General features: G+C 36.7%; 5 protein-coding genes and 1 long non-coding RNA gene across 6 annotated transcripts; 3 read left to right on the forward strand and 3 right to left on the reverse strand.

Moving 5' to 3' along the window:
- The first annotated feature begins 6 nt into the window (after positions 1-6).
- LOC129572401 (major heat shock 70 kDa protein Ba-like) lies at positions 7-1,418 on the forward strand. Its single transcript, XM_055452364.1, has one exon. It carries the CDS (start codon positions 52-54, stop codon positions 1,216-1,218), a length of 1,167 nt encoding a protein of 388 aa, XP_055308339.1. The 5' UTR covers positions 7-51; the 3' UTR covers positions 1,219-1,418.
- Positions 1,419-1,945: 527 nt separating this feature from the next.
- LOC129572395 (esterase B1-like) lies at positions 1,946-5,177 on the forward strand. Its single transcript, XM_055452350.1, has 10 exons — positions 1,946-2,188; positions 2,252-2,390; positions 2,719-3,015; positions 3,116-3,400; positions 3,501-3,598; positions 3,678-3,782; positions 3,887-4,062; positions 4,138-4,239; positions 4,299-4,421; positions 4,496-5,177. The coding sequence occupies exons 1-10, from the start codon at positions 1,985-1,987 to the stop codon at positions 4,695-4,697; spliced, it is 1,731 nt and encodes a 576-aa protein (XP_055308325.1). The 5' UTR covers positions 1,946-1,984; the 3' UTR covers positions 4,698-5,177.
- Positions 4,134-5,678, reverse strand: LOC129572406 (uncharacterized). Its single transcript, XR_008688442.1, has 2 exons — positions 5,444-5,678; positions 4,134-5,305 (listed from the first exon to the last, which is right to left on the reverse strand). It is a non-coding gene; the product is annotated as an uncharacterized LOC129572406 (long non-coding RNA).
- A 1,163-nt stretch (positions 5,679-6,841) lies between these two features.
- On the forward strand, positions 6,842-9,323 carry LOC129572433 (major heat shock 70 kDa protein Ab-like). The gene has a single exon (XM_055452403.1). It carries the CDS (start codon positions 7,014-7,016, stop codon positions 8,928-8,930), a length of 1,917 nt encoding a protein of 638 aa, XP_055308378.1. The 5' UTR covers positions 6,842-7,013; the 3' UTR covers positions 8,931-9,323.
- A 690-nt stretch (positions 9,324-10,013) lies between these two features.
- On the reverse strand, positions 10,014-13,599 carry LOC129572414 (PAX3- and PAX7-binding protein 1). The gene is made up of 12 exons (XM_055452383.1): positions 13,331-13,599; positions 12,963-13,246; positions 12,616-12,850; positions 12,369-12,542; positions 11,696-12,307; positions 11,537-11,632; positions 11,378-11,476; positions 11,156-11,304; positions 10,882-11,086; positions 10,578-10,773; positions 10,349-10,508; positions 10,014-10,287 (listed from the first exon to the last, which is right to left on the reverse strand). The coding sequence occupies exons 1-12, from the start codon at positions 13,488-13,490 to the stop codon at positions 10,069-10,071; spliced, it is 2,589 nt and encodes an 862-aa protein (XP_055308358.1). The 5' UTR covers positions 13,491-13,599; the 3' UTR covers positions 10,014-10,068.
- A 917-nt stretch (positions 13,600-14,516) lies between these two features.
- On the reverse strand, positions 14,517-18,641 carry LOC129572423 (polycomb protein Scm-like). The gene is made up of 7 exons (XM_055452394.1): positions 18,392-18,641; positions 17,420-17,700; positions 17,024-17,338; positions 16,530-16,931; positions 15,947-16,459; positions 15,218-15,871; positions 14,517-15,128 (listed from the first exon to the last, which is right to left on the reverse strand). Exons 2-7 carry the CDS (start codon positions 17,603-17,605, stop codon positions 15,003-15,005), a joined length of 2,196 nt encoding a protein of 731 aa, XP_055308369.1. The 5' UTR covers positions 17,606-17,700; positions 18,392-18,641; the 3' UTR covers positions 14,517-15,002.
- Between the last annotated feature and the right edge of the window lie 2,784 nt (positions 18,642-21,425).

The following is a 21,425-nucleotide window of genomic DNA, read 5'->3' on the forward strand; positions in this document are numbered from 1 at the left end:
CGATTGGTAACACACTTGGCCGAGGAGTTCAAACGCAAGTACAAGAAAGATATGACAACCAATCCACGAGCACTGCGACGCTTGAGAACGGCAGCCGAACGAGCCAAGCGTACACTATCTGCGAGCACAGAGGCCACCATCGAAATCGACTCATTGTTCGAGGGCATCGACTTCTACACGAAAATATCGCGAGCTCGTTTCGAGGAATTGTGCGGTGATTTGTTCCGAGCCACACTACAACCAGTGGAAAAGGCACTGGCTGACGCCAAATTGGACAAATCCAAGATTGATGAGATCGTTTTGGTCGGCGGATCAACGCGCATTCCAAAGGTTCAATCGCTTTTGCAGAACTTCTTCAACGGAAAACAACTGAACTTGTCAATCAACCCAGACGAGGCAGTTGCATACGGTGCAGCAGTACAAGCAGCTATTTTGACCGGTAGCAAAGACAGCAAGATCCAAGACGTGCTTTTGGTCGACGTAACACCACTCTCATTGGGCATTGAAACGGCCGGTGGAGTAATGACGAAGATCGTCGAACGAAATGCTCGCATTCCATGCAAACAAACGCAGACATTCACCACATACGCCGACAACCAACCAGGCGTTTCGATTCAAGTGTTCGAGGGTGAGCGAGCCATGACCAAGGACAACAATGTGCTGGGTAAATTCGAATTGAGCGGCATCCCACCGGCACCGCGTGGTATTCCAAAAGTTGAGGTCACATTCGATTTGGACGCAAACGGTATTCTGAATGTGACAGCGAAAGAAATGAGCACCGGCAACTCGAAGAACATCACCATCAAAAACGACAAGGGTCGGCTATCACAATCCGAAATCGATCGAATGTTGGCCGAAGCCGAGCGCTATCGAGACGAGGATGAGAAACAACGCGAGAAGATTGCAGTTCGTAACAATCTCGAAGGCTATGTGTTCAGCGTGAAACAAGCAATCGACCAAGCCGGTGACAAATTGTCCGAGGAAGAGAAATCGAAGGCTCGCAACTGCTGTGAAGAAACAATCAAATGGCTTGATGGAAACGGACTGGCCGATAAAGAGGAATTCGAACACAAAATGCAAGAGGTTAGTCAACTTTGTTCGCCAATCATGACAAAGATCCACACGGGCGGAGCAGGCGCCGGATCGAGCAACTGTGGCCAACAAGCCGGAAACACCTTCAACAACTATCAAGGACCAACCGTTGAAGAAGTTGACTAAATTCATAGAAAAATATTGGAATATGTTGATTAGTTAATAAGTAATAGCTTCTAAGAATTTATAAGTAAATATGATAGTGAACTAGAATCTTAGTAGTTTATTAAATTTTTCGTAAATTAAGAGAATGTAAAGACTGTAAATGAGATAGATGAATAAAGAAATCCTCAGACATGGAAAATAATAAAAAGAAAAAAACAAAATGCGTTTTTTATAAAGAATTTTAGAAAAATCATTCATTTTCAGGAACTTTTTCAGGTGACACTTGTTAGATACAAGTGTGATTTGGGTTCTCAGCTTATATCGATAATTGTCGTAAAGAGTGTCGATTCTTATTTCTTCATTCCAGTTTTCAATCACCCCTCCAAACGTTGCCAATTCGCCAATGAAACGTTTGCTCATTAGTTCAACTCAATTGTGCATTTCTTCCATTCTTATTTTGCTGCTACTTTCAATTTTGAAAACTAACTGAACTTTATAGACCAATTCAATTAAAAAAACTGCCTGATTTCAATGACTAATGAAAGAATTTGGAACTGGTTGCTATGTTTGTCGTAAGTAGTCACTCTTATTTTGAACGTAATTGTTGGATTTTTTTTATTTATTGTAAATTTGTAAACTGCTGATAAGCCATATGCTAAAAAAAGTAAGGAGACGAAACAAAAACAAAATTGAAAACGTGAATTCACACATAGAATCGCTGTAATCGTTATCTTTACTGCAGATTGGTTGGTGACAGCAGTATCGAGTGCGCTCTTGTTCAGTTAAGATGTTTTCGATGCGATTTAATTTGTTTGTTATTTTGTCTTTCTCTGTTGTGATCGGCATATCAACGGAGCAGTATAAAATAGTTGAAACTCAAAATGGCCCAGTTCGCGGAGTTTTAGAAACAACGATATTAAAAAAAGTATCGTATTACTCTTTCAAAGGGATTCCATTTGCAAAACCGCCTATTGGAGATTTGAGATTAAAGGTTAACTCTTTTCAATGTTTTTTTTCTCAATAAATTAGAACTTTTTGTTGAATTATTTTGAAGGCTCCAGAACAAGTTGAATCATGGAATAATGTATTGGATGCATTTGAGTATGGCAAAATCTGCATACAACCCGGCAAACTGTTTCCAGAACCATACCTACAAAGCGAAGACTGTTTAAAATTGAACATTTTTATTCCAGGTAAAGAAAAATATGGCATTTGAATGATTTTGAAGCCAAAATTGGCAAAAAACGCACAGGTGAACGTAACTGAGTTACGTAATTTAGCCACATAATAGCGAATAGGAAAATATTTTCAGATATAGAGGAGCTTTGATAAGATAGCATTACTCGAAATTTAAATTCATTATTATGCGAAAATGCTCGATGACTTTTAAGATTCCTCGTTTTCATCGTTGCAATAAATTTTCTTATTGACTTTTTTGCATTCCGATAACCAATGTGTGCGGTGTGGATAACTTTATTTTATTAATTTTTTCAAAGTCGTAAAATTTACTTCTCCATTCAGCTGACGTGAAACCAAATGAGAGCTTGGCTGTGCTATTTTTTATTTATGGTGGTGGATATGCTGAAGGCTCAAGCAATGACTATATTTATGGGCCCGATTTCATTGTGGAACAGCAAACCATTTTGGTTACAATAAACTATCGACTTGGATTGTTGGGATTTTTATCGCTCGATACGCCAGAACATTCAGGTAACATGGGTTTAAAGGATCAACAATTGGCATTGAAGTGGATCCATTCGAACATCGATCGATTTGGCGGCGATAGCAAACGAATCACAATCTTCGGCGAAAGTGCAGGTAAACTTATCACTCCGCTTAACAGACTGATATCATTCAAAATCCAATTTCATGGATGATAATATGTTGAGTTTTTGATCAAATTTTAACTCATATGCAGGAGGTGCGTCGGTTCACTTCCACATTTTATCGGCTGAATCTCGCAAATATTTCCGCAATGCGATTCCAATGAGCGGAGTGATCGACAACTATTGGGCAATGTCCGAAAAGAATGATCATGTGGAGCTCGCTTACAAGATAGCCAAAGATTTTGGTGAACCAAAGGACACTTATGATGAATTAGTAAATTTTTTGATGTCAGCTCCAGCGGATAAGCTCAGTGAATATAGTCTATTAGTTGTGCCGAATATTTTGTTCGAAATCGCGTTCACTCCAGTCATTGAGAGTGAGTATAACTCACTTCATAATCAAAATTTACTGAATTTTTTTCAAATCATTTCTTTAATTTTCATAAAAATCATCCATAACTTGTCTTTCCGAGATAGGAAGAGATGCAAAGCAGTCCTTTATTGTTGAGTCACCAGAGAAAATCTACGAAACGACAGATATTGATGTTGATACGATGTTCTCAATGACTTCTTTGGTAATACACATTGGCTCACACACAAACTAATTGAAGTAATCTGATTGATGTGTTTCGTTTACAATTTCATGATCATTAGGAAACAGTTGGATATATTTCTATGTTTCCACCGTTAAATGATTTACTTGCCAATTTCGATGTGCCACTACCATTTAGGGGACTTAAGATTCCATTAGATTCAAATGTGAGTATACAGTTTTTCATGTTTTATTGCGGGAAACATTGGGAATATTTCCAATGAATACACAGAACCTTTCGTAGCAAACCGTTCTTCTTCTTTTTTGAAAGGAGCATGGTCATTTAGTGGATGAAATTCGGAATTTTTACTTTGGAGACAATGTAAAGAGTGCCCAAGTAGTAAAAAAATACGTTGAGCTATTGTCCGATGTAAATTTTGGTTATGGAATTTATAAAGCGGTGAGAACCTTCGCGTCCAAATCGACCGGCAAAACATATTATTACTGGTAAAATTATGAATTTTTAAATATTATCACAATGTGATTTCATTAGTATGTACTTAAGTTGTTTTTTTCAAACAGGTTTTCGGTTGATTCGAAATTAAGCACATTCATACCTAGAAGTGCTGATGTAGCCAATATCACTGGTGCTTCTCATGGCGACGATTTGTTTTATCTTTTTCGGTGAATATTACAAGCAGTATTTTGAAACAATTATTTAATGAAATTCGTTGAATTTTCAGATGCGAAATGGCTCGGACTCTTTACGATGAAATCGTAAACAGCAAAGATGACGAAAAATCGAAAGTCAGCATCCGAGCCATTGAAAGTATCAGCAAAATTGTTACGAATTTCGCCAAATATGGGTAGGTTCCATTGAGATTTTAATTGAAAAATTAAAATTCTTCATTTTTTCATTGTTTTCTCAATTTTTGCACAGTGAACCATCCCACGAAGGTGATCCAGTCGATGAATTTCAACCGGTTCGAAATGAGAAAATTCAAGTCATTGATATAAACAATGAGGGTGTCACAATCAAATCAAGGCCAAATCAAAAGGCGTTCGACTTCTGGGCGACCATTGAAAAGAAGGCTGTGAAGTTATCCGAGCTTATACTTAAACAAAATAAAGACGAGTTATAAAATATAAAAAAAGTTAGAACCCATAGCTAAACACCATGTGGTGTTGCAAATTCTATTCACATCAATAATAGATAAAACTTTTATTTTAAAGAACTTTCGAATCATGTGACTAAAGTTTAAAAAAAAACACAAACAAGTGAAAATAAATTTTCGACATTTGAATGAAGCAAAATGAACCAGCTGGCCAAATATCAAGCTTTCGACTTATAAATATGGCACGATCAATTCAAAATATCAATATATTGATAACATTCCTTAAAATTCTGTTTTTATGTTCAGTGATTTTATCACACTGAAACGAAATTCAATGTGAAAAACATAACAAAATGGAGTACACGTTAAATGAAGTTCTTTTTACTCAAACATTACAATCTAATATGATAAATCATGGTAAATTGTTGAAAGTTCCTTTGATGTTTTTCCTTAAAAAAATTTAGTTCCAATAAAAAAAATGCAATGAAAAGATTTGATGAATTCAAACTAACGTTCGTTTTTCGTCATTTGCGTTGACGAGATTACGTTCGATCACCATTTCAATTCTGCATACATTTGTTCAAAGGAGGAGACTTAAAGTTTGTGTTGATTTGCCCACAAAGAGGTTCAGCCTGCTAATGAAGAAGATTCACGTAAATATTGTGCGACACATCACGAACAAAACAAAACTTTTCATATTTGAATTCCAACAATTAAATGATAATTTTGCTTAAATATTTCGCTAAACTTACAACGATTTGGAGTTTGCTTACATAGCATCTTTCACTTTTGCTTCTTTCTTTCAAATAATTCGACGACTGGGCAACTATCAAAGCTCACAATGTTCAAAATGCTCACAAATTATTCTACGTTTTTTTAACACTTTCTCATTTTTAATTACTTTGATTTTTGTGTTCTATTTACTCGTTCAAACTATTCAATTTGGAAGAAAATCAGCAGATGAGCTCAACAAACACCACATTTTCCTCCAGTGTGCAAATATGAACTGAATGCACATTTTTTAAATTAATATGTTATGTTCGACGGGTGTAACGAATTCAGTTTAATTAAAAATATCAGTGTGACCAATTGGAACTCAGTTCGTATTTCCGTAACTGTGCTGTAAACGAATATCAACGAATTGCAAGGTTGACGGTTCGTATACTTTTTCCTTCTTTTTCAGACTGTTCGTCCATTTGTTGAAATTTCGTGTCCGTTTATTCGTTGTGAAAGAACATTTACTTATCATGGTTTATTCATTGCGCTGTAATTTGTGGTTTTACGCGTTTATGTTCAATTTTTCGTGTGACACACGACGTGTGCATACGGGTACAGTTTTGGATAGAAGTTTTATTTTACACGACTTCATGATTTTACTTTAAATGTGGCGATAGTTTAATTACAAAGAACAACAATTCTGCTTTTGAAAATCGTGTACATTTCAAATCATAAGCGAATATATGAACGATCATGCACTGAGTGCAAATTTAAATCGCAAAATTTTGAGCAAATTCTATATGATTTTGAAATGTAATGCATTGGTGTGCGAAGAAAGTGATGTTTTTAATACAATGGATAAGCAAAAGTTGTTTAGCAACCGAAACAGAACAGATCAGTATAATCCGTTAAATGCATGAGCTCAACTTGACGAATTACATCATCCAATTCGATTCAATTCTACAACGAAATCTTCGTTTCCATACAAATCGTTCGCAAATACATTCACATTCAAACGATTTGAGTGTTTTTCTCATCAGTTTCTTCTTCATCAAAAGTACCAAACATACTATATGAATATTCAAAAAAAATATCTTCATGAAAAAAATTGTTTGTATCATTCATCATGTGAGAGCAGTTTGTTTTCACACAAAAATCTGAAGAATATTTTTCGCTCATCGCCGTTTCTGTTTAGATCATTTGTACATACGTATATACGCACATATAGTTCATTCAACACTGTGAATGAACTTCAAACATCGAACTTTCTATACATTTCCCCGTAAACCTAGTAAATGCGTCGACGCGTCTACCGCATTCGAACGCCATATAACAATACACAGCGAACGTTCTAGAGTGTACGTGAAAACATCACAAGGTCGACAAACATCCAACGCTTTCTATGCGAAGCTTCTCGAACACAACAAAACAGTATAAATACCGTGCGGCGGCTGTATCGCAGTCAGTTGAAAAATAAACAGAGAAGCAAACACTTCAAAGAAAGAAAAGTAAGGAGGAGACAAATTAAAGCGAAACTTTGAATAAAAAAGCATAAACCGATACACAAGTGAAACAAGTATTGTTGTGAACAGTGAAAAAAGTGAAAAAAGTGAATATCATATAAAGATGCCTGCAGTAGGAATTGATTTGGGAACAACATATTCGTGCGTTGGAGTGTTCCAACATGGAAAAGTTGAGATCATCGCCAACGACCAAGGCAACAGAACAACGCCGAGCTATGTAGCGTTCACTGACACCGAACGTTTGATTGGCGATGCGGCCAAAAATCAAGTCGCCATGAATCCGAAAAACACCATCTTCGACGCCAAGCGATTGATTGGCCGCAAATTCGACGATCCGAAAATCCAAGAGGACATGAAACATTGGCCGTTTACAGTGCTCAGTGAAAATGGCAAGCCGAAAATTGTGGCCGAGTTCAAAGGAGAACGTAAACGATTCGCACCAGAGGAAGTCAGCTCGATGGTTTTGACAAAGATGAAGGAGACAGCCGAGGCATATCTGGGCGAATCGGTCACCGACGCTGTAATCACAGTACCAGCCTACTTCAACAACGCACAACGTGAGGCAACAAAAGATGCTGGTGTGATTGCCGGGCTCAACGTGCTTCGTATCATCAACGAACCAACAGCAGCCGCCTTAGCATACGGATTGGATAAGAATCTCAAGAGCGAAAAGAACGTGCTCATCTTCGACTTGGGTGGCGGTACATTCGATGTATCAGTACTGACCATCGATGAGGGCTCGCTGTTTGAAGTACGATCCACGGCCGGTGACACACATTTGGGCGGCGAAGACTTCGACAACCGATTGGTAACACACTTGGCCGAGGAGTTCAAACGCAAGTACAAGAAAGATATGAAAACCAATCCACGAGCACTGCGACGCTTGAGAACGGCAGCCGAACGAGCCAAGCGTACACTATCTGCGAGCACAGAGGCCACCATCGAAATCGACTCATTGTTCGAGGGCATCGACTTCTACACGAAAATATCGCGAGCTCGTTTCGAGGAATTGTGCGGTGATTTGTTCCGAGCCACACTACAACCAGTGGAAAAGGCACTGGCCGACGCCAAATTGGACAAATCCAAGATTGATGAGATTGTTTTGGTCGGCGGATCAACGCGCATTCCAAAGGTTCAATCGCTTTTGCAGAACTTCTTCAACGGAAAACAACTGAACTTGTCAATCAACCCAGACGAGGCAGTTGCATACGGTGCAGCAGTACAAGCAGCTATTTTGACCGGTAGCAAAGACAGCAAGATCCAAGACGTGCTTTTGGTTGACGTAACACCACTCTCATTGGGCATTGAAACGGCCGGTGGAGTAATGACGAAGATCGTCGAACGGAATGCTCGCATTCCATGCAAACAAACGCAGACATTCACCACATACGCCGACAACCAACCAGGCGTTTCGATTCAAGTGTTCGAGGGTGAGCGAGCCATGACCAAGGACAACAATGTGCTGGGCAAATTCGAATTGAGCGGCATCCCACCGGCACCGCGTGGCATTCCAAAAGTTGAGGTCACATTCGATTTGGACGCAAACGGTATTCTGAATGTGACAGCGAAAGAAATGAGCACCGGCAACTCGAAGAACATCACCATCAAAAACGACAAGGGTCGGCTATCACAATCCGAAATCGATCGAATGTTGGCCGAAGCCGAGCGCTATCGAGACGAGGATGAGAAACAACGCGAGAAGATTGCAGTCCGTAACAATCTCGAGGGCTATGTGTTCAGCGTGAAACAAGCAATCGACCAAGCCGGTGACAAATTGTCTGAAGAAGAGAAATCGAAGGCTCGCAACTGCTGTGAAGAAACAATCAAATGGCTTGATGAAAACGGACTGGCCGATAAAGAGGAATTCGAACACAAAATGCAAGAGGTCAGTCAACTTTGTTCGCCAATCATGACAAAGATCCACACGGGCGGAGCAGGCGCCGGAACGAGCAACTGTGGCCAACAAGCCGGAAACAATTTCAACAACTATCAAGGACCAACCGTTGAAGAAGTTGACTAAAGTGACAAATTGAAATTATAATTCATCAATAGTTTATAAGTAGGTGCTAAGAATATGTAAATAAATATGATAGAGAACTTAAGTCATACAAATGTACTGAAATCGAGGAAGAAATCACTCTTTGCATTACTTTGCAATTACTTTTCAAAACTATCAAATTACTTTCTCTATTACTTTTTGGCACGCTATTACTTCAGTAAGAATTTGAAATGGAAAACAATTTCTGGTTCGTTCTTGAAAACGACATTGGTTTTGAAATACTAATAGATATAAAATCCAGCTTGAAATAAGTTTTAGCTGAGTTTTTATTTTTAAGATATAAAATAAATTATATACAAATTTCATTTTTGTCATGCCGCATTTGGAATAAAACGCAATCGAGCCCACACCAAACTGTCTTTTTTCATCTTCATTTTTATTTTATAAACGATTAATTTTTATTTTTCAAGATAATGTATTCAAGAATACTTGGGGTTTGTGGTTTATGCCGAACAGACATAACCAAACTATTGATGGCATCTACCTCAATTACTTTTTGTACCTCAATTACTTTTTTTCGGGAAAAATTACTTTTTTTCTTTACTTTTCTATTATCATAATTACTTGTGACATTCTCGGTGGCGGTGGAATTGCGACTAAAAACGAAAAATTCTCCAGTGAAGAAATAAAAATTACCGGTGCTGACGATTTGGAATATGTTTGTGTGAAAGTCAGTACCAAATCACACGTCATCTACATCTACTGTGCATACATTCCACCAAATTCACCGCAAGTAGTTCGTCGGATATCTAAAAAAATTTTCAAGACAATTGAGATCTGTAAAAGCCAAAAGTTTTGGCGTGTCGAGACAAAGCTTCGGATTGATTTTGAGCCCATTCTGACCTACCTTATAATTCATATCGAGACCAAAACATAGAAACAATTTAAGTTAATCTTTGTATTACATTGACATAACTCAATTAGTTTCCATTATAAACAAATAAATAATAGGTCAAAACAATCACCAACATAATGGATGGCTAAAGCAATATGTCAGATGTCACGGCTATAATTCAGCAAATTTTTACCAAATAAAAAACATCATTTCAATCCTTACAATCACTTTATTATCATAATTTGCAAGTTTTGCTAATTATTTTCAACAAATAGAAGTATTTAGCGGCAATCGAAGTATTTCGAAAATAAGTCTAATTTTTCTACCCGCATCACTATCAACATCAATTTTTGTTATCAATGATCGAAGGAACTGGATAAATAAATCAAGACTTTGAAGTATGGAGCTTTGTTGAAGCCAAACACAAGGCAATGTGTTTATTATTATATATGATTTATTTACTGCGTCCATTAGAGTGCATATCTAAAATATAGGAGAAACCTGATTAGACTATATTTTATTTAATTACTTAAAGATTTCCTACCCGTATAGCTGACAGTAAATATCTATTTAGCAAGGATGAGATGGCAATTTCCTTCAGGGGACTGTCACTGATGATTCCCTCCCAACTTAGTAGATTTCGAAATAGTTTCAGTGCACTGCTAAACTGACGTTGAAAGAATGAAGATTTTGCATCTTGAAGCCTGAAAATAATTTTCGTTATTGTATTCTGAATTTGAATGAAAAAACGTTCATGACATGTGAATTTTTACTGTTTAGGGAAAATTGGAATGAACACATCGTATTCAAGTGAAAGTCTCATCGCATTCAATATGGTTGTTATGAGATTTCTCATGTATTTGGATGTTGATTTGAGTGTTGGGTAACGTGCGATCATCCGTTTAATTAATGTTACCAAACGAAGTGTTTGCGTAGATGACAATGGATCCCAGGCCTTTTCAATAAACTCTAAAAGAGGTATAAATCACGAATTAATTCAAAAAGAGGTATAAATCACAAATTAACTCAAAAAGAGGTAAAAATTAGTCGAAAATCGACCTTTCGACGTTTCAATACCGGTTATTTTAGGTAAAACTATTTTCTCCATTAAAGTTGGCACTAATCGGATATCTGGATCGTCGAACAATCGAATTTCCGTTTCAGATGGTATAAATCCATATCTCATTATAATTTCAAACCATTTCATTTTCTCTAAGTCTTTGCAATCGTTATTCAGTGGATTCCAAGTCAACAAATTCAAGCGAAGAATTGGACCGATAATCTAAAAATAAAATGAAGAAAAAGCATTAAAAAAAAACTAAATCTGCATCAGAAACAAAATTTATTTTACCTTTGGCAAGCAAAGACTAAAATATGTTTCCTTGTAGGAGTCAATGTCGTGATTGCGCCATGCCTCAAAATGCCCCAAAATCGACGACAAATCACTGAACTCGTCCGCACAATCTTCAAAAACAAGCAATGCTTCCGCATTTATTTGTTCTGTGGATAATAACATTTTTCATTATTTTATCTTCTTAATTCAGAAAAAAGTTCACTCATGGGATAAACTTACTAATCTGATTTTTATACGTAGTACTTTCTTGGTCGGGTATTTCATCGTCACTTGACATGCCGTCTAGGTGATCATTAGTAGTGCATCTACGTTCACGGTCTGTATAACGAAATTGTGCGTCAATTATACAGTTCATTTAATGAATTTCAAATAGATTACCTCTTCGGCGCCGCGTACGACGCCCTTCACGTTCGGCTGCACGTTGAATTTGCTGTTCTTCCTCCTTTCGAAAGGATGATGCTATATGTACAGATTCTGAAGGGAAGATAATGTCAATGAAATGTATAAAATCAGAAAATACTAAATAATTCAATTTACTTTGCGATGCAACACAATCTCTAGCTTGATCACGCACATCTTGTCGTCGGCGTTCGATCAGAAAATGTGCATATTTTACTTCCGCGGCCATATATTTTCGTTCAAGTTCATTTATTTGGGGAACTTTTGTATCAAAGCATTCGATAAGGTCGTATATATAACCTTTGAGCTCCTGATAAAAAAGAAACTTCGATGCAACAACTGGAGCATTTTGCTCCAGATTTAGTTCTTCGAGTGTTAAAACATTCAAATCATTGTTGATTTTTTGAATTTGGCTCAAATGTTCACTTTTCGATTCTTCCACTTGATTCAAACGTTCTTTCACAATATCAAGCACTTCGTGCGGCATTTTTGGCCCTGTTTTCTTCCCGGTTTTGATTTGATTTAATTTCGTAGATGGTGACTTATGAATGTTCGAGCTCGCATAAGCCAGTTTCAAGAGATTTCCAGTTGAAATTTGCGCAGAGCTTAAAGAGTCATTCGACCCATCTCTAATTAAGAAATGCGAAAAGGCTTCTTGTTGCGCATTAATCAACTGCGAGCCACTTATTGCTTTTCGAATTTGTTGACTTTCCCACTCATGTATGTCCAAATCGGAATCTTCATCAGAACCTACAAATACATATTATGACTCTTGATCAATTATTTCAACGGAAAATATTGTTAATCTAACCATGTCCTTGAACAGAATAAAACTTTTCTCGTCTCTCATCCAATTCCTTTTGTCCCGTTATGGCCGACATATTAACTCGCTCTTCGTCCGATACATCATCTTCAGCTTCTTCACGTATTAGCCGTCCTTTTTTATTATCTACTTGCTCATTGTCTTCAATTGGAATAAAATCACCTGAAAAATATAAAATAATCAATTTTCACCAAAAATTCTAGTCTTTTAATTAATTATTCACTCCATAACTAACCCAATTCTCGTGCCAATTGCCTTTTTTTACGTGCTTCGTGAATCATGTGAGCATCGGGAATAGCTCCACTTTCTAGTAATGCTTTGAAATTGTCTGGTTTTGTAAAACGATGTTGATGTTGTTCTTTTGTCACAGATTCATCCTCAGATGATGACATATCATCACGTCCCGCACACAACGCTGCTCGACCATTCAACACAAGACTCGGCTCAGTTTCTGTTTTCTTAACAACAAGCTATAACAGATGTAGAATTAAGATAATGAATTATAGCCATACGATAGAAATTTCTTCGTAAAAATGACTGATATATCAGTTCATATATGAACTGGTTGATTTGTATTCTTACCACAAAGTCATCAGTACGTATTTCAGTATGTTTGGAAACATGTGATGATTTTGCCTGATCGGACGAATTTTTTCCAAATGATGCTGGACAAACAACGTCATATGGATTTGTTTCATTGTTGAAACCGTTGTTGGATTTTCCTTCACTCATCGACGAATCTTGAACGATTGCATTCGATTGATCTTTTTCTTTACTTTTCTTCTTACGTCGCTCCTTGTCTAGCATCTTCATAACCTTCTTACTTTGAGAAGATTTTTTAATCTGAAACACTTCAGCTTCATCTTCTGAAATAGATATAAATAAATTTATCAATTATCTATACATTTTAACATCAAATAGTCACACAAAGTTTGTACTGTAGAACATGCCTTCGTCTCCAAAGCTTAGAAGTGATGGTGTTTTAATGCTTCTACACAATTCGTCTTCTACACAATTTTTTCCTGAATTTTCAGTACTTTCATCGTCGTCTACAGCACTGAACACTCGACGATGTACAGCCGCTTTTTTTGGTCGACGAAACAGAGACATTTTGCTTCTGTTTTATATGTTCTTTTGCACCATACTGACAAAGACACATTGAAATTTTGCGTCAATTTAGGTAAAACTAGTTGATAATACTTGATTCATGACTTATGTATTTTGACATAACGCTAAATGGCGAAATGAATACGTTCAATGCGATATATTGAATAGTGACTGTGTTTGAATCAGCCAAATATAAAACCAATGTAAAAACTGAACAAAAACATGTTTCTTATTTTTTTATTATTATTCAAAAAAAAATTATGTTTATATAAATATATATCATTTTTCTCCTGCCAATGTGTGCTTGTATGCCGCAGCTCAAATTACAAGCAGAAATATCGGCTGAATGCGTCTTTAGCTGAGAAAACGCCGAGGTGTAGACTTTAATTTTTTCCTGTGTAAACCCAAATGCATCCGATTCCAGGCACATATCCAAGGTTGAATACGGGAATAGATTTAACCGTAGAAGTAACCGTCATAGTGATCCAATTGTGAATGGAACGAGACTAAAATATTAGCAAGTTAGAAGATAAATAAAGAACTCCTCAACTACCAAATAAATGGTGACTAAAAAAAATTGGTTTTTTATGAAGAATTAAAAAAAAAATCAAACTTTTCAGGAATTTTTCAGTCCACAATATGCGCGTTCGAACAATTTCTAATAAATTCTGTACTAACTAATGAACAAAAGCTCAAAGTTGAATTAATTTTGCCTTTAATTTTATTCTATAATTGTGTTTGAATGTGAGATTGGTGTGTGTGTTTTTTTTATGTGATTTTACAGGATTTTTTCTCAATGTGTGATATATTAAATCGCACAAAGTAATGTAATTTACGTGTTCTATTTGTATTTGTATTTGAGTTTATCATTCTTAGAACCATTGGCGGTCTTCGAGTGTCTATTTCTGTATTTTTCTGCACAAATTACATGGCATTTCAATTGGCTTTATACAAAATATTATCATCATAGGTAAAAATAATCATTTCTCAATTTCCAAATGTAATAATGAAAACAATCGAAAACAAGAGTTAAAAATAAGAGAAAATTTTTATAGTGTTTATTCTGAATTAACACATAAACTTTCAAATCAACTTGAAACAGAAGGTACAACTAAAAATTAATAAAAAATAAAAGAAGAATTAGAAGAAGAATTATTTATAAATAATTCAATGTTCCGAATTCAGCAATTGAACCGACTTCGATTGTAAAGACCGAAGCTAAAGAGACTTCATCTAAAGTATAATTTTACAAAATTTTACAACGAGGTTTTTGTTTTTGTTTTCTTTTAGATCATTTCAAATTAGTGCTATTCTACAATTATTTTCGTGGGCTGTGGAGATTTGTGTGAGTAGATCGATTTCAACGGGGCAATCTCGCATTTAAAAGACAAGATCGCCATTCTACTGCCAAAAAGCTATTACGTATTTCTTATGTGTCTATAAAAAAAGTGTTGTATTTTTGCGAAGTTTTTGATTGTTTATTCTTGAACGACGGCGCCACTTCAACGAATATAATTAGTGCTTTCTCCGTGCGATTCGATTTACTAGATTGCAAATTTTCAGCGCAGGACCCAATTTCATGTCCATGTACTTCATCATCATATCCGAATTGAGAAGCAATAATGCTTTGCCATCGATTTCCTATGAATGAATAAAAAAAAGTCGTCAACGTTATGTTCGAACTCAATAGTCAGCTAGAACCAATATATCAATCGGAAACAACAACTCACATGCTTGCGAAATAGTTCGGCATGAACAGCCAACGCTGGATCTGTGTCTGCGATGAATTTGATAACACCTTCAACGGACCATTCCTGTGGTGGGCCGGTCGGTAGCCGTGATGATGCATTTGTAAATGGCGTCGCTGGTCCGGTAAAGGAAAGCGATGCACTACCCGTAGTCGTTGTAGTGGTGGTTGTAATTGCTTGTGCCGTAGTACTCGAAACATTTTCTTCTTCTTCCTCTTCTTCTTGTTCCTCTTCTTCCTCCTCCTCCTCGGCAGGACTTTCAACCTCCGATACACCGATCGTCATCAGATCATTATCATTTTCAAAAGTGTATTCATTCTTCACCTTTTTTATGGTGTATTTTAACGGTCGATCGCTACTCGATGAATCGCTCTCGGTTTCGTATTTCACAGATTTTTTCAACTGATTCTGACGCCCTTTTTCCTTTCGTTCTGTTTCTTTGTACCGTCTCACCTCTTCTTCTTGCTCCAGCAGAGCTTCCCGTTCCTCCTCCTCTGCACATGTTTCACATTGCTCTGGACCCGGATCCAAAGTTATCAGGTTCTCACATGCGTCGCATGTTCGACAAATTATCTGCAGGAATTGTGTCATTTGAGCATCGCTCAGCATATCATTTGGTTTCCAAGGAATTTTCACCTGTTAATCCATGAAATGATCAAAAAAAATTAAAAAGAAACTCACAAACTAAACGAAATATGATGTAATTGTTACCGTAAAATTCTTTCCAGCCGCTGTGACAATGATGACTTCACCTTCCAAAGCGAATAGCAAAGGTGACAGCTGTGATGTGTCACGTGATGCAGCCAAAATTTCTTGTAGGCAAAGTTTGGCGAGCAGGTGATGTGAGGGTGCCGTTACCATGGACGGAAGCTTTGAGCTATTGATAAAACGTCCGCCACGGCATTTTGTATGGAAATGGATTGTAATAGGAGTTGCTGTGGGCAGGGAGTCATCAGGTATCAGAATATTTGAAGGCTTTGCTGTCTTTCGTTTATTTGCCGCATCGAATTTGTTTCGATGGCCAGGCGGTTGTACGGGATGTAAACTTCGTGTACACCAGCCAACTGGGAAAATGTCACGCGAATCGTATCGTGTCCAATAATCAAATGCTCCACGCCAACCATCAAATGCTACATGGACTTGATCATCTTTAACCGCATCAACTGTTGCACAGCATATTAGTTGTGGGTTCTTTTTGTCGACAGCCTCCAATTTTTGTCCCACCTAAATGATTTAACACATAAAAAATGAGTTTATTTACTCAAGCTATTGATCGAATCTTTTCAAAGCTCACCTTGAACAGATTCTTTTTCGGCGTTGGTGGTTCAGGTAGAAATATTTCTTCAGGTGCAAGTACTGCATTTTTCAATTGCTTAACTAGAAACGATTGCCAGCCGTTCACATTTTTCGCATAGCCTAATGGAGGTTGCAGTTGACCACCCTTGCGTTCACAGTAACCAATGGCATGAATTTCATTTGAATTATCAACTAAACGCCAGAAATCATTTTGATTATCACTGCCGTCCAATCGAATCCTCAGTCTTGAGCCGAGCACATTTATAACCGTTCCAATGCACGTCGATGTGACACACCGTGGATCTAATGCTTCAAGTTTCATGCCAATTTTGAACTCGTTCGGTGGCGGATTAAGGGCTTGTTTAAAACACTCTGGTGGCGCTGCTTCACTATTCGTTTCCTTCGGAATTCAAATCATATGCAACCGATTAATAAATTTCATTAACTTTTGTTTTCGACACGAAAAAATTTGAATAGCAAAAATTTGCTTACCTTCAAATACTCATCCCAATTGAATACATGGAAACTCTCATACTGAAATGATCGCGCCGGTTGATGTGCATTTGTCGGGCTATTTCGTTTGACCATCGCCGTTTTTACAATACTGCCCGAACTTCGGTTCTCATTGTTATTATTTTTACTTGTACTATTGTTATTATTTACACTATTACTACCGCTCGATTTGCTATTTGACGTCGACGATGATGGATATACTTTTTGGTTTTGCGTTAGCTGTTTGTAAGATCCATAGCTCTTTGAAGATGATGCCGTGTTCGACTCTTTGCTTGACTTTGCTCCATTCGGTCGCTGTATGCCATGAAAAAATATAACATATGAAACCAATTCCATTTTTTTTTCTCCACGGATTTAAACATTAATTTTACTCACAAATGTGAACACATCCAATGGGTTGGTTTTCGTACTTGATGTCTGCTTTGGAGGCCTGCCTCGAACTTTTCCATTTACTGGGATTGCAGTCATACCATTGCCATTCGTGATGATCTTTAACTTGGTTGGCGGCTGTGGCGGCGATGACAAATTATTTCCTTTATGTGATTTCTTACTGTTATTCATTGCACTGAATTGTTTTGCCTGTGTTGCTTAGATCCTGTTTCTCATTGCACATATTCTCGTATCGTAAATATCCGTTTGTTTCACCTGATTGTTTTCTGGAAATAGAAAGAGAAAAAGCAAACACACAATGCCATATGGTTATAAATATTTCAAACGAAAAAGACTGCTAATTGCTTTTCAATTTGTATCACAACTGCTTGAAACCCAATAAATGATTTATAACCCGTTCGCATTATCCATGTTAGGTGGATCAATGTGGGTTGTTTGTGGAATTAGGAAATAAACCTTATATAGGTATGACCCCAAAACAACAGAAACATCGATATATTTCTGTCTCACCGCAGTGTCACAATGAATGGTTTAATTTTAAATATGCACTAGTGTGTATCCATAATATTATTGTGATTTACGTGAAAAAAAAAATGCAATACAATGGGCCTGTTGTCACATTCCGGATGAATTGCAAACGATCAACATAATAAGTTTCAATTAAGAGCTCATTTTGAAAACACTGCGTGAACAACACCGTGAAATTTAGTTCACAACCACTTAACACCAAATAACACATTCATAAACCAAAACACTTGCGACACAACCGAAATTATTTTCCCAATCGGATAGCATTCAGCATTTTTTGTGTGTTTTCATTTCTTTCCTACATCGAAACCATTTCAATTCAATTTGTTTGCACAGCAGTTGTGAATTTCGAATCAATTCCGTAATTAGCATATTTTCCACTATAAAAAAATACATTGTAATTGAAATGACGAAAAATAAAATAAATACCATTCAGTCGATGCATGCGAGATAAACGATATTTTATTGAAATTCAATCGAATCAAATGCAAATGATTGATTGAACGATGAACTGATTTGGATTTCAGTTTCACTGAAACGCACAAATATAAACATTTACTTGCTTGTATTTTAACCAATTTCAACCGAGTATTTTCGCTCTTTAATCAATTCGATACAGCGCCATATTTTTTTTTCTCTTCAATATTTTGGCATAACTTTGTGTTGTGTTTGTTGGTGTAACCGAGTGCGTTTAGTGTGCCATCAAAATGTGAGGCGCGCAAATTGGGTATTTAACAGGTTTTCGATGTGGCTGGGGAAGCGTTGGTGACCGATTGCAATGCCAACTGGTTGTAGCTAGTGGAAACATCAGCTACTCCTTGCCTTCGTGAAAATTTCGATGTAACGAATTGTTTTTTTTTTTTTTTGACCTATTTCACACCATACTGTGTGCGCAATTTTAGAATAGAAGATGTTACTTCATTTTTTTTTAAATCTTCAATATGCTATAATATCGTCGTGTATTGATTCTTGAATGATATTGGAACAAAGAGTATGAAAAAAAAAATCCTTCAACTAATACAATAAACAAACAACTGATAAAACCAACAACTAAACAGTAAAAGGATAAGATTGTATCAATCAATCAAAGCGAGTTACCATTCAAGGTATTATCTGATACAATTTGTAGTGTAAATCAATCTCATCAGTGCAAATGTGAGTTGACTGAACATTAAATGTTAAACCGTTTACCGTTTCATGCGTCAACATTGGTAATGACTAATAACCTATTACTTAATTTTATGTAATTTCATTAGTTTTTACACCTTCGATATGGAAACAAGTTGAAGGGGAACGCACCAGCACAAAACGCATACCAGAAATAAATGCGATATCAAATATAGCTAACGAAGAAAAAGAGACAGACGAAGATAGTTTGATTTGTAAACGCTACTGATTACGTTTTGTCGAAACGGTAATTTATTCAATCGATTTGTTACTTTCTTTGATTCATTGTCGTGAGCAGACGCTAATTTATGCTTATCGAAGGGAACGCATGACGTTGATTTGCGCTGTGTTTGTATTGTGAATATTCCAGTGCGATTGAATGGAACGCAGCTGTTGAATTGAGATAGTAAGTATATGGAACGTTTTCACACGGTTCAAAGTAACGTATTGCTATAAAATGAATGCCTAAGGTGATGTTTTGCGATGTTTTTGTCTGTGTATTGTCAGAACTCAATAGCAGGCATCATACGAATAGAATATGCTCTGTTTATTTCCTTCTTTACTCTTTCCAATGGCTTATGCCATCTCAAGGACAGTCTCTTGACGAAAGCGGTATGTATTTCGCATGTATGCATCATTCATCAGAACTATTATTAAATTATTTTCGCTTCCATGACGTCAAATCAGCACACTTTTCTTTCGAATGAAATGGATGGAACTCACAATGACAATCTTTTTTATCAACGCAAAAATCCTTTCTAATTTACTTATTTTTTCAATCAAATTGAAATTCTTTTAAATGTCCAGCTCACTTCATTAAGATGTTATTTGCACGTTTCAACTCAATTACCGGCATAGAAAGTTTCAATTCATATTTTCAACGTGGCAGGAATAGAAGAAATTTTAAAATGTTATATACTGTTCGTGGATGTAATTGCTTTAGGTGACATTTGAGTTGATATTTAAAATGCGAGCATGCTGATACAATCAAATTAAACCTCTTACATCCACCTTTGTGAGTTCTTTAGCCGAAGCTTTATTAATACTGTAAAGCATGCAAAACATTTCACTTATTCATTGACACCGTACAACGATAAAATGCGAGGCGGATACTACATTGTGCGTCCGCTTGATTCCAAATCGAAATTCAGTGAAAATCCGTATAAAGTCGAGCGGTATCCCATTCATGATCCACCAATATTCTTTTGGCGCCTGCAGATGACTATGGTCTTGATGCGATTTTGTTGGCGTTGTTGGATCGTCAACAAGAATTCAATGAATGAATGTTTGCGCTGCGCACAATCACCCAACAATCATGTTTGCTTGGCATTTGTTCGTGCTCAGTTCCCCTTCCAATGCCACAAACACCGTTAAATTCATGCAAACTGATCAATTCTTGATATCCTGCTGAAGAATTTGCAAATTTAATCGAAAAATGAGTAATATATTATTATTATTATTTTTGGAATTGATGAAATTAATCGGTTATCTCTGCCAAATCAATGGTAGAAAAAAAAAAACGCGTAAATCCCCATTCGTATGCGGCAAAACCAATTTAATTACGTCGTCAGTTTTCAAAAGACAACAACAAGAAAGTTATCGAAAAAAAAAAAACTCATCACGATATCCATAGCCGATTTTATTACTGTGCCATAATTGCGTGAAGCCCGGCATAAAGTAAACAAAATTCTAGACATGTTTCACTCAGGGCAATATGATGTAATTGTATCTATTCGGTGCTTAATCGAGTGCATTTGTGTCTTTTTAGGTCTATTCTAAAGGTCACCCACTAAAATACATGAATGAAGAAAATATTTTTCAGCAATCGGTGTTCAACGAATGGAATGTGCTTTGTTTTCTTGATTAAGCATAATCCTACTTTTTTTCTACAGTGCTAAATTCCGGGTATTTCCTCATCAAAATGATAATGTTCATATGAAGATTGTGCGGCATGTGAGAAATTTTGCTACCTGACCGATTAACGACATCATTTTGTACGACGAGTATCAAATTCAAAAGGGAAAAACAACCGTTCGGTGTTTCACACAAACCGAACGATGGCTGCACGCATCCAAACTGGCTTATCAAATGCGTAAACAACACGAAGCGAGACTTCATCCAACAGAACAGAGAACTTCGAATCGGCGAACACAACACTCACACAAACACAAACACGACAATCCAAACGGCGAACAACACACGTACACTCTGTGTATGAGTGAGTGTGTCGACGACAATGACGATGATGACGAAGACAGGCAGGCAGCAGCAGCTCGCACTCAATTCTAGTATTAAA

This window comes from Sitodiplosis mosellana, unplaced genomic scaffold (genome assembly GCF_009176505.1).
Source record: "Sitodiplosis mosellana isolate CC-2019 unplaced genomic scaffold, AAFC_SMos_1.0 Smas_scaffold_1, whole genome shotgun sequence".
Classification (NCBI taxonomy): Eukaryota; Metazoa; Arthropoda; class Insecta; order Diptera; family Cecidomyiidae; genus Sitodiplosis; species Sitodiplosis mosellana.

Bases quoted from the DNA above. Each gene is read 5' to 3' on its own strand.
- LOC129572414 (XM_055452383.1), bottom strand. From the start codon at position 13,490: ATGTCTCTGTTTCGTCGACCAAAAAAAGCGGCTGTACATCGTCGAGTG. The intron at 11,305-11,377 runs GTAAGTTTATCC...TATTATCCACAG, and splicing joins TACGTATAAAAATCAGATTA to AACAAATAAATGCGGAAGCA. The intron at 10,774-10,881 runs GTATTGAAACGT...TACCTCTTTTAG, and splicing joins AGTTTTACCTAAAATAACCG to AGTTTATTGAAAAGGCCTGG.
- LOC129572423 (XM_055452394.1), bottom strand. From the start codon at position 17,605: ATGAATAACAGTAAGAAATCACATAAAGGAAATAATTTGTCATCGCCG. The intron at 17,339-17,419 runs GTGAGTAAAATT...CATGGCATACAG, and splicing joins CATTGGATGTGTTCACATTT to CGACCGAATGGAGCAAAGTC. The intron at 16,460-16,529 runs GTGAGCTTTGAA...TAAATCATTTAG, and splicing joins CGAAAAAGAATCTGTTCAAG to GTGGGACAAAAATTGGAGGC.
- LOC129572395 (XM_055452350.1), top strand. From the start codon at position 1,985: ATGTTTTCGATGCGATTTAATTTGTTTGTTATTTTGTCTTTCTCTGTT. The intron at 2,391-2,718 runs GTAAAGAAAAAT...TTCTCCATTCAG, and splicing joins ATTGAACATTTTTATTCCAG to CTGACGTGAAACCAAATGAG. The intron at 3,016-3,115 runs GTAAACTTATCA...ACTCATATGCAG, and splicing joins AATCTTCGGCGAAAGTGCAG to GAGGTGCGTCGGTTCACTTC.
- LOC129572433 (XM_055452403.1), top strand. From the start codon at position 7,014: ATGCCTGCAGTAGGAATTGATTTGGGAACAACATATTCGTGCGTTGGA.
- LOC129572401 (XM_055452364.1), top strand. From the start codon at position 52: ATGACAACCAATCCACGAGCACTGCGACGCTTGAGAACGGCAGCCGAA.